We start from the raw sequence: 12,500 nt of genomic DNA, 5'->3' as shown, positions 1-12,500 counted from the left end.
ACAGACAGACAGACAGACAGACAGACAGACAGACAGACAGACAGACAGACAGACAGACAGACAGACAGACAGACAGACAGACAGACAGACAGACAGACAGACAGACAGACAGACAGACAGACAGACAGACAGACAGACAGACAGACAGACAGACAGACAGACAGACAGACAGACAGACAGACAGACAGACAGACAGACAGACAGACAGACAGACAGACAGACAGACAGACAGACAGACAGACAGACAGACAGACAGACAGACAGACAGACAGACAGACAGACAGACAGACAGACAGACAGACAGACAGACAGACAGACAGACAGACAGACAGACAGACAGACAGACAGACAGACAGACAGACAGACAGACAGACAGACAGACAGACAGACAGACAGACAGACAGACAGACAGACAGACAGACAGACAGACAGACAGACAGACAGACAGACAGACAGACAGACAGACAGACAGACAGACAGACAGACAGACAGACAGACAGACAGACAGACAGACAGACAGACAGACAGACAGACAGACAGACAGACAGACAGACAGACAGACAGACAGACAGACAGACAGACAGACAGACAGACAGACAGACAGACAGACAGACAGACAGACAGACAGACAGACAGACAGACAGACAGACAGACAGACAGACAGACAGACAGACAGACAGACAGACAGACAGACAGACAGACAGACAGACAGACAGACAGACAGACAGACAGACAGACAGACAGACAGACAGACAGACAGACAGACAGACAGACAGACAGACAGACAGACAGACAGACAGACAGACAGACAGACAGACAGACAGACAGACAGACAGACAGACAGACAGACAGACAGACAGACAGACAGACAGACAGACAGACAGACAGACAGACAGACAGACAGACAGACAGACAGACAGACAGACAGACAGACAGACAGACAGACAGACAGACAGACAGACAGACAGACAGACAGACAGACAGACAGACAGACAGACAGACAGACAGACAGACAGACAGACAGACAGACAGACAGACAGACAGACAGACAGACAGACAGACAGACAGACAGACAGACAGACAGACAGACAGACAGACAGACAGACAGACAGACAGACAGACAGACAGACAGACAGACAGACAGACAGACAGACAGACAGACAGACAGACAGACAGACAGACAGACAGACAGACAGACAGACAGACAGACAGACAGACAGACAGACAGACAGACAGACAGACAGACAGACAGACAGACAGACAGACAGACAGACAGACAGACAGACAGACAGACAGACAGACAGACAGACAGACAGACAGACAGACAGACAGACAGACAGACAGACAGACAGACAGACAGACAGACAGACAGACAGACAGACAGACAGACAGACAGACAGACAGACAGACAGACAGACAGACAGACAGACAGACAGACAGACAGACAGACAGACAGACAGACAGACAGACAGACAGACAGACAGACAGACAGACAGACAGACAGACAGACAGACAGACAGACAGACAGACAGACAGACAGACAGACAGACAGACAGACAGACAGACAGACAGACAGACAGACAGACAGACAGACAGACAGACAGACAGACAGACAGACAGACAGACAGACAGACAGACAGACAGACAGACAGACAGACAGACAGACAGACAGACAGACAGACAGACAGACAGACAGACAGACAGACAGACAGACAGACAGACAGACAGACAGACAGACAGACAGACAGACAGACAGACAGACAGACAGACAGACAGACAGACAGACAGACAGACAGACAGACAGACAGACAGACAGACAGACAGACAGACAGACAGACAGACAGACAGACAGACAGACAGACAGACAGACAGACAGACAGACAGACAGACAGACAGACAGACAGACAGACAGACAGACAGACAGACAGACAGACAGACAGACAGACAGACAGACAGACAGACAGACAGACAGACAGACAGACAGACAGACAGACAGACAGACAGACAGACAGACAGACAGACAGACAGACAGACAGACAGACAGACAGACAGACAGACAGACAGACAGACAGACAGACAGACAGACAGACAGACAGACAGACAGACAGACAGACAGACAGACAGACAGACAGACAGACAGACAGACAGACAGACAGACAGACAGACAGACAGACAGACAGACAGACAGACAGACAGACAGACAGACAGACAGACAGACAGACAGACAGACAGACAGACAGACAGACAGACAGACAGACAGACAGACAGACAGACAGACAGACAGACAGACAGACAGACAGACAGACAGACAGACAGACAGACAGACAGACAGACAGACAGACAGACAGACAGACAGACAGACAGACAGACAGACAGACAGACAGACAGACAGACAGACAGACAGACAGACAGACAGACAGACAGACAGACAGACAGACAGACAGACAGACAGACAGACAGACAGACAGACAGACAGACAGACAGACAGACAGACAGACAGACAGACAGACAGACAGACAGACAGACAGACAGACAGACAGACAGACAGACAGACAGACAGACAGACAGACAGACAGACAGACAGACAGACAGACAGACAGACAGACAGACAGACAGACAGACAGACAGACAGACAGACAGACAGACAGACAGACAGACAGACAGACAGACAGACAGACATGTATGTCTCCATGCGTTAATGTTCAGAAAGCTCTTCATGTCTCTCATACTACCTCTGCTGCAGTTCCTCTTTTCACCCTCTGTCTGAAATCAGAGCCCAGTCTGTTCTGATTGGTGAGCTGGACGGCTCTGTTGTGATTGGTCGACCACTTAGAGATTTTCCGCCCCTTAGCCTATCACGTACAATGTGTTGGGAGCGCTAGCCAATAGGAGAGCAAGTGCTCCGTCGTGATGTCACTAAGTTCAGGAAGTAATATTGTCCCTTTAAAAATTGACATGATGAAGAAGTTCAGATGTGTTGTTGTTTGTTCGTGTTGTTGTTTGTATTTCAGATGTGTTGTTGTTTGTTCGTGTTGTTGTTTGTATTTCAGATGTGTTGTTGTTTGTTCGTGTTGTTGTTTGTATTTCAGATGTGTTGTTGTTTGTTCGTGTTGTTGTTTGTATTTCAGATGTGTTGTTGTTTGTTCGTGTTGTTGTTTGTATTTCAGATGTGTTGTTGTTTGTTCGTGTTGTTGTTTGTATTTCAGATGTGTTGTTGTTTGTGTTTACGATATGTTGTTGTTTGTGTTTTTGTTTGTGTTTCAGATGTGTTGTTGTTTGTATTTCAGATGTGTTGTTGTTTCTGTTTCAGATGTGTTGTTGTTTGTGTTTACGATATGTTGTTGTTTGTGTTTCAGAGACTGCGGTGCCGAGACGTTCGTTAACTTTGCTTCGTTTGAGCGAGACGGGAAGCTGCCGTATAACTGGTAGGATCGCCCTCCGTTTGAAATCACATGTCTTTATCTCTGAGCGACTGAGACAGGACCTCAGTGCGTGGCTCTTCTTCACTGACGGGAGTTCCTGGACGGATGGCGGTGAGCGTGTCGTGAGGAGACTTTCAGAGGAATGGAGGTTAACGGTGTCTGGGCTGAAGAATGCTGAAGCTACCCGGCAGAGGGAGGAAGTCCTGAGAGCCTTAGAGATCAAACTCCCTTCAGATTATCAGATTAGAGATTAAAGTCTTTGTTTCTGTGAAATACTCTGGATCTCCTTTTCTCAGATTAAACACATGTTGTTCTTTAGGAGGTAAACATCTGTGTTAGCAGGACGAGGATAAAGTGATTTAATGAGGGATTAATATAAAGTCTGAAAGACGGTCAGGTGACCCTCGGCTTCCTGTTGCTGTGTTTGACCCCCCATCAGTGAGTGTGTGGATGTGACGCTGTAGTGGTTACTCTGTAGTGGTTACTCTGTAGTGGTTACTCTGTAGTGGTTACTCTGTAGTGGTTACGCTGTAGTGGTTACTCTGTAGTGGTTACTCTGTAGTGGTTACGCTGTAGTGGTTAGTCTGTAGTGGTTACTCTGTAGTGGTTACTCTGTAGTGGTTACTCTGTCGTGGTTACTCTGTAGCCATTACTCTGTAGTGGTTACTCTGTAGTGGTTACTCTGTAGTCGTTACTCTGTAGTGGTTACTCTGTAGTGGTTACTCTGTAGTGGTTACTCTGTAGTGGTTACTCTGTAGTGGTTACTCTGTAGTGGTTACTCTGTAGTGGTTACTCTGTAGTCGTTACTCTGTAGTCATTACTCTGTAGTGGTTACTCTGTAGTGGTTACTCTGTAGTCATTACTCTGTAGTGGTTAGTGGTTACTCTGTAGTGGTTACTCTGTAGTGGTTACTCTGTAGTGGTTACTCTGTAGTGGTTACTCTGTAGCCATTACTCTGTAGTGGTTACTCTGTAGTGGTTACTCTGTAGTGGTTACTCTGTAGCCATTACTCTGTAGTGGTTACTCTGTCGTGGTTACTCTGTAGCCATTACTCTGTAGTGGTTAGTGGTTACTCTGTAGTGGTTACTCTGTAGTGGTTACTCTGTAGTGGTTACTCTGTAGCCATTACTCTGTAGTGGTTACTCTGTAGTGGTTACTCTGTAGTGGTTACTCTGTAGTGGTTACTCTGTAGCCATTACTCTGTAGTGGTTACTCTGTAGTGGTTACTCTGTAGTGGTTACTCTGTAGCCATTACTCTGTAGTGGTTACTCTGTAGTGGTTACTCTGTAGCCATTACTCTGTAGTGGTTACTCTGTAGTGGTTACTCTGTAGTGGTTACTCTGTAGCCATTACTCTGTAGTGGTTACTCTGTAGTGGTTACTCTGTAGTGGTTACTCTGTAGCCATTACTCTGTAGTGGTTACTCTGTAGTGGTTACTCTGTAGCCATTACTCTGTAGTGGTTACTCTGTAGTGGTTACTCTGTAGTGGTTACTCTGTAGTCATTACTCTGTAGTGGTTACTCTGTAGTGGTTACTCTGTAGCCATTACTCTGTAGTGGTTACTCTGTAGCCATTACTCTGTAGTGGTTACTCTGTAGTGGTTACTCTGTAGTGGTTACTCTGTAGTGGTTACTCTGTAGTGGTTACTCTGTAGCCATTACTCTGTAGTGGTTACTCTGTAGTGGTTACTCTGTAGTGGTTACTCTGTAGTGGTTACTCTGTAGTCATTACTCTGTAGTGGTTACTCTGTAGTGGTTACTCTGTAGTGGTTACTCTGTAGTGGTTACTCTGTAGCCATTACTCTGTAGTGGTTACTCTGTAGTGGTTACTCTGTCGTGGTTACTCTGTAGCCATTACTCTGTAGTGGTTACTCTGTAGTGGTTACTCTGTAGTGGTTACTCTGTAGCCATTACTCTGTAGTGGTTACTCTGTAGTCATTACTCTGTAGTGGTTAGTGGTTACTCTGTAGTGGTTACTCTGTAGCCATTACTCTGTAGTGGTTACTCTGTAGTCATTACTCTGTAGTGGTTAGTGGTTACTCTGTAGTGGTTACTCTGTAGCCATTACTCTGTAGTGGTTACTCTGTAGTCATTACTCTGTAGTGGTTAGTGGTTACTCTGTAGTGGTTACTCTGTAGTGGTTACTCTGTAGTGGTTACTCTGTCGTGGTTACTCTGTCGTGGTTACTCTGTAGCCATTACTCTGTAGTGGTTACTCTGTAGTGGTTACTCTGTAGTCGTTACTCTGTAGTCATTACTCTGTAGTGGTTAGTGGTTACTCTGTAGTGGTTACTCTGTAGTGGTTACTCTGTAGTCGTTACTCTGTAGTCATTACTCTGTAGTGGTTAGTGGTTACTCTGTAGTGGTAACTCTGTAGTGGTTAGTGGTTACTCTGTAGTGGTTAGTGGTTACTCTGTAGTGGTTAGTGGTTACTCTGTAGTGGTTAGTGGTTACTCTGTAGTGGTTACTCTGTAGTGGTTACTCTGTAGTGGTTAGTGGTTACTCTGTAGTGGTTACTCTGTAGTGGTTAGTGGTTACTCTGTAGTGGTTACTCTGTAGTGGTTAGTGGTTACTCTGTAGTGGTTACTCTGTAGTGGTTAGTGGTTACTCTGTAGTGGTTACTCTGTAGGTTGAAATGGGTTTTTATAAACGTGGAGTAAGAAGTATGATATCTGCCTGTAGAAATATAAAGTAGCTTTAAACTGAAATCCTCAAGTAAAGTACACATTTGTCAACAAAGTACTTAAGTACAAGACTTGAGTCCATGTACTCAGTTACTATGCTAGATAGATGACGTTTTTTCTATTTTTCCAAAAGTCCAGACTTTATAATGAAATTCTCAAAATTCCGACTTAATTCTGAACATTTCCGAATTCTTAATTTTTACAGAATATCTCAGAATTGTGATATTTTTCCAAAATGTTTATCTTTATTATACATTTCAACATGAGCTTTATGCATATTGCTCACTGTGTTTATCGATCAGTTCTTACAGGCATGTCACACGTTTGATGTCACATGTTCTGCAATAAAAGTAGAGCCCAGAGATGAGTCATTATTCCTGTTAACGAGCTCACGAGGTTAACGAGCCGTCAGTGACTGTGCTGAGTGTTGCATTGTGGGAGTGGTTGCTGAAAGGAGACAGTGGGCCCATTGACTCTGGGAACAGACCCCCTGTTGTGAGAGACTCTGAGGTCTCTGCATGATAACTAAAGCTTCACTAATGTTGTGCCCCCTGTCGCCCCCTGCTGTCTGGTTCATTTGACTTGGTGTTTATCCTTTTGTTTCCCCCCCTTCAGGCGAAGAAGCCTCTTTGCCTTCCTTACCCTCCTGCCGTCCTGCCTCTGGACTGACTATCTTTTGGCTTTTTATATTAATCCTTGGTAAGTGATCACCTAAAGCCACAGGTCACAGTATCCTCAGAGGCACTGTTCCACTCTCTGGAGACACGTTTAATACGAGGTCATCGTTTGCATTGTCACCTGATGTCAACTAGTCCCAGGGACGCCAACCTCAAGTTTCACAAAGAAGTGGAAAAAGGGAATTTATCATTTTTTATAATAAATCAAAACAAATTATAAATAAAGAAAAACTGAAACTTTTCTCCGGGATTCAAAACGTACATTTTTATCAGAAAATATATTTTTACACAGACATTTGCAAAAACATGATTTCTATGAAACATATTTAGGAATATATATAATCTCTTTAAAAGAAGAAAATAGAATCATGAAAACACGAATGTAGAAGAAAATACATCACAACTTGCAGACTTCAGACGAGGATACAAATCACAGAGTAAATATTGAATCCCAGAGATGTGCATTGAGTTTTATTATTATTAAGTAAATTATTACTAATCACAGGAAACCACCAACTCTTATTTTCAAATTTAAAAATGTCTTCTTTAAAGTCCAGTTTGATTGACGGGAAAACAGGAAGTCAGCAGACGTTGAACTTTGTCCTGCGATGCTGTGTCTGTGGTCTCACAAATATAACCTGTGGACGTAGCACGATGCTAACTGCGATGCTAACTGTGATGCTAACTGAGGCTAACTGTTGATGCTAACTGTGATGCTAACTGTGATGCTAACTGTGATGCTAACTGAGGCTAACTGTTGATGCTAACTGTGATGCTAACTGTGATGCTAACTGTGATGCTAACTGTGATGCTAACTACGCTCTGCATGCCGTCAGTCTTTCTCTTCTTGTTTGTTTTTAAATTAAAGATTTCTCTGAGCTCTGATTGGCTGATTATTCTGCTATATTCTGTTCGGTGTGCATGTTCCTGGTTAAAACTTTAACATGTGACGGTGTACTCGGGCCATTGTAGGTACAAATAAATAGATAAATATGGCGCCATAAAAGGGATGTAAAAATCTGAATTTCCAGATTAAAGTTGAATTTAAAGTAAAAAATGTTCAAGATATTTTAAACTGATTAATTTGCAAGAAAGAAAATGCAATTTCCATGAAAGCAAAGCAGATGTGAGTATGGAAGATTTTTCTCAAAAAAGTCAGAACTCGGAAAACACTTTTTTTTCTTTTCAAAATGTTGATATTTTCTCAGAATTCTGACTAATATCAGAATGTTGACCCTTCCTCTAATCCCCCCCGATAACAATGGCCCTGACACACCGTCGGTCGTTTTGAAATCACTCAGAGATTCAATCTTTAAAAACAGAAGCGTGAGGTTTGCATGTTTGATATTTAGCTTTCTTTAAAGTATTAATCTTTTAAACGAACGAGAGCTGAGCATGATATTCATCCTCTGTAAAATAAGGTTACTTATTTGAAAGGGTTCCACCGATGGATGGGTTTCATACAACGAAGAGAAACAAACGTACATTTTTAAATGTTTGAAAAAGCATCCAAAAATGTATATTAGTATTTCTTTTTTTTTAAATGAAACTTCACAAGACATTTATTTTCTGATTTTAATAAAGTTTAAAGAACATCAAATTAAACAACCTTTTAGTTATTTTGTTGATGTTTTATTTTACATTTGAAAGCACAATAACAATACCTCCATCGGTCTAGCCCTCCTGTCTCAGGTGTTCCTGTCTCAGGTGTTCCTGTCTCAGGTGCTCCTGTCTCAGGTGCTCCTGTCTCAGGTGCTCCTGTCTCAGGTGTTCCTGTCTCAGGTGCTCCTGTCTCAGGTGTTCCTGTCTCAGGTGTTCCTGTCTCAGGTGCTCCTGTCTCAGGTGTCTCAGGTGTTCCTGTCTCAGGTGTCTCAGGTGTCTCAGGTGTTCCTGTCTCAGGTGTTCCTGTCTCAGGTGCTCCTGTCTCAGGTGTCTCAGGTGTTCCTGTCTCAGGTGTTCCTGTCTCAGGTGCTCCTGTCTCAGGTGTTCCTGTCTCAGGTGTTCCTGTCTCAGGTGTTCCTGTCTCAGGTGTCTCAGGTGTTCCTGTCTCAGGTGCTCCTGTCTCAGGTGTTCCTGTCTCAGGTGTCTCAGGTGCTCCTGTCTCAGGTGCTCCTGTCTCAGGTGTTCCTGTCTCAGGTGCTCCTGTCTCAGGTGCTCCTGTCTCAGGTGTTCCTGTCTCAGGTGTCTTAGGTGTTCCTGTCTCAGGTGCTCCTGTCTCAGGTGTTCCTGTCTCAGGTGTTCCTGTCTCAGGTGCTCCTGTCTCAGGTGCTCCTGTCTCAGGTGTTCCTGTCTCAGGTGCTCCTGTCTCAGGTGTTCCTGTCTCAGGTGCTCCTGTCTCAGGTGTTCCTGTCTCAGGTGCTCCTGTCTCAGGTGTTCCTGTCTCAGGTGCTCCTGTCTCAGGTGTTCCTGTCTCAGGTGTCTCAGGTGTCTCAGGTGTTCCTGTCTCAGGTGTTCCTGTCTCAGGTGCTCCTGTCTCAGGTGTCTCAGGTGTCTCAGGTGCCCCTGTCTCAGGTGTCTCAGGTGCTCCTGTCTCAGGTGCTCCTGTCTCAGGTGTCTCAGGTGCTCCTGTCTCAGGTGCTCCTGTCTCAGGTGTTCCTGTCTCAGGTGCTCCTGTCTCAGGTGTCTCAGGTGTCTCAGGTGCCCCTGTCTCAGGTGTCTCAGGTGTTCCTGTCTCAGGTGCTCCTGTCTCAGGTGTCTCAGGTGCTCCTGTCTCAGGTGCTCCTGTCTCAGGTGTTCCTGTCTCAGGTGTTCCTGGCTCAGGTGCACCTGTCTCAGGTGTCTCAGGTGTTCCTGGCTCAGGTGCACCTGTCTCAGGTGTTCCTGGCTCAGGTGCACCTGTCTCAGGTGTCTCAGGTGTTCCTGGCTCAGGTGCACCTGTCTCAGGTGTCTCAGGTGTTCCTGTCTCAGGTGTTCCTGTCTCAGGTGTTCCTGTCTCAGGTGCTCCTGTCTCAGGTGTTCCTGTCTCAGGTGCTCCTGTCTCAGGTGTTCCTGTCTCAGGTGTCTCAGGTGTTCCTGTCTCAGGTGTCTCAGGTGTTCCTGGCTCAGGTGCACCTGTCTCAGGTGTTCCTGTCTCAGGTGCTCCTGTCTCAGGTGTTCCTGTCTCAGGTGTCTCAGGTGTTCCTGGCTCAGGTGCACCTGTCTCAGGTGTTCCTGGCTCAGGTGCACCTGTCTCAGGTGTTCCTGGCTCAGGTGCACCTGTCTCAGGTGCCCCTGTCTCAGGTGTTCTGTATTTATTATAATATGTATTTATTATATTCTTTATTCTGTCCGTTTCTCATCGTGATGATTTTTTTAACCTTTGTATTTTTTTAGGAGCAAGACAGCTTTAAAGAAGCGGAAACTAACCAGGTAACACCTAACGCTTCTTCATCCTCCTCCTCCTCCTCCTCCTCCTTCCTCTTCGTATGTGTGTGTGTGTGTGTGTGTGTGTGTGTGTGTGTGTGTGTGTGTGTGTGTGTGTGTGTGTGTGTGTGTGTGTGTGTGTGTGTGTGTGTGTGTGTGTGTGTGTTTGTGTGTGTGTGTGTGTGTGTGTCTCTGTCTGTGTCTCTGTGTGTGTGTGTGTGTGTGTGTGTGTGTGTGTGTGTGTGTGTGTGTGTGTGTGTGTGTCTGTCTGTCTGTCTGTCTGTCTGTCTGTCTGTCTGTCTGTCTGTCTGTCTGTCTGTCTGTCTGTCTGTCTGTCTGTCTGTCTGTCTGTCTGTCTGTCTGTCTGTCTGTCTGTCTGTCTGTCTGTCTGTCTGTCTGTCTGTCTGTCTGTCTGTCTGTCTGTCTGTCTGTCTGTCTGTCTGTCTGTCTGTCTGTCTGTCTGTCTGTCTGTCTGTCTGTCTCTGTGTCTGTGTCTGTGTCTGTGTGTGTGTGTGTGTGTGTGTGTGTGTGTGTGTGTCAGACAGATATAATAACTATAGTATATATTAAATAAATCAGAAATGAAGCACAGTGACGTTTTGCTCCTCAGAGAAGATTTGAAGGATCATATTAATACTTTTTAAAATTAATATTATCATAATTATTATTTTGATCTGTTGTAATACTTCAGTGTCTGATTTGTTGTTTCCTGACTCTTTGTTGTGTCTGCTCTCAGCCCGGTGCAGCTGGACGACTTCGAGGCGTACTTCAGAGAGATGAGCAAAGACTCTGCGTACAAGTTCTCATTGCAGTTTGAGGTACAGCTCATCTACCTTCGACTTCATTTATTTTATTTATTTTAATTTATTTTATTTATTTTTATTTATTTTATTTATTTTATTTATTTTATTTATTTTAATTTATTTTATTTATTTTTTTATTTTTTTAATTTTATTTTATTTATTGTTCCTCATGTTCCTCGTGTTCTCTGTTTTGCAGGAGTTGAAGAGTGTGGGTCTGGATCTCTCCCACGATGCAGCTGATCTGCCCGTGAACCGTCCGAAGAACCGATACACGAACATCCTGCCATGTACGAGACATTGTTCTTTATTTAAAGTTCCTCCAGAGGCCTGTTCTACGAAGCTGGTTCAACCTAACCTGGATATGTTGGAGTTAGCCGGTTGGTCTAATCCAAAACATACGCGCTCTCGCTAAACGGTCCTACGACGCGGGTTATCAAGTGGATCGCTCAAGCCAGCCGTGTCCTATCTAGTTAGGAGCGTTCACATGAAAGGGGTGGTATCTGGAGCATTCGACCAATCACAAACATGGAGAAGCGTACTGACAGCGCAGCGTCATACTTCCTGAATGAAAAGTCAACTATAATATTAGACATATGAAGAAGTTCAACTTTAAACATCCATGACTTAAACACTTGATCCAGGATCAAAGCCACATAGCTGCACCTGCAAGGTGAATACAGCTGGTAACAGAACAAGTGTTTGAATGCGTACATGAACAGGTTTATGATATCACTGCCCCGTCTAAGACACCATCTGACTTTCATTACATTTGACTCGAGTGTTTCCTCAACTTAATGTGTTGCTTCAAATAATCCTTCTGCATCCAGTATGTGACACTGTGAGTGTTGCACGGCCAGATACGGCTCAGCTGACTCAGATAAGGAGATGATACATGATGATGTGATATGCCGCGGACTGTACTTAATGTTACTCTGATCCGGTTACTTATGTTGTGGCAGATATTTAAGTAAGCTTTCTTAACGCTAATGTTCTAATAGTCAGATTGCTCTGAAGATGGGAGGTGATATTCTATAAATGTTCACGTTCACACAGTCGCTGATTTCTGCCGGCCGTCTTTCCTGCAACGGCAGCTTTTCTGTATTTGCTTTCTCCTGTAATATGACTTGATCGCTTTAAACTCCGCACACTGAGCTCTGATTGGTCAGCAGGCAGTGCTTTCACTGAGTTGAGCTCTTAGCCTGCAACCTAACCTGCTCCGGGGCAGGTTAGCCGCTCAGCATCAGTTACCATGGAGATCTATCCCGCTAAAAAGAGAACCAGCTTCGTAGGACCGGAAACCCAGAGTTTACCTGAAGTTAGCCGCTAAGAGAACATCCTGCTTCGTAGTACAGGCCCCAGTTCTCTGGTTCTCAACCTTTCTGACAGGTTAGGGTTCCACAAACAGTGGATACAAAATGTTTTGGGTGAAAATAAAATGCTCTCTCTAACCTACGTTCCCCTGCGATCCCCTGCAGCAACCCTAGGGTCCCTGTAGGACCTCTAGGGTCCCTGTAGCACCCCTAAGGTCCCTGCAGCACCTCTAGGGGTCCCTGCAGCACCCCAGGGACCCTGCA

General features: G+C 44.8%; 1 protein-coding gene across 1 annotated transcript in view; it reads left to right on the top strand.

The window, feature by feature from the left end:
• Nucleotides 1-11,969, top strand: part of ptpro (protein tyrosine phosphatase receptor type O) — a 50,591-nt gene extending 38,622 nt beyond the window's left edge. Inside the window, 5 exon segments of the mRNA XM_079653709.1 lie at nt 3,357-3,425; nt 6,720-6,803; nt 10,094-10,129; nt 10,860-10,941; nt 11,123-11,969. Coding sequence (XP_079509835.1) covers nt 3,357-3,425; nt 6,720-6,803; nt 10,094-10,129; nt 10,860-10,941; nt 11,123-11,338 — 487 coding nt within the window. The 3' untranslated portion in view covers nt 11,339-11,969.
• The last annotated feature ends 531 nt before the right edge of the window (nt 11,970-12,500 follow it).

Source organism: Notothenia rossii, assembly GCF_949606895.1.
Source record: "Notothenia rossii genome assembly, chromosome: 10".
NCBI lineage: Eukaryota > Metazoa > Chordata > Actinopteri > Perciformes > Nototheniidae > Notothenia > Notothenia rossii.
This window is presented reverse-complemented; position numbering and strand designations above follow the sequence as displayed.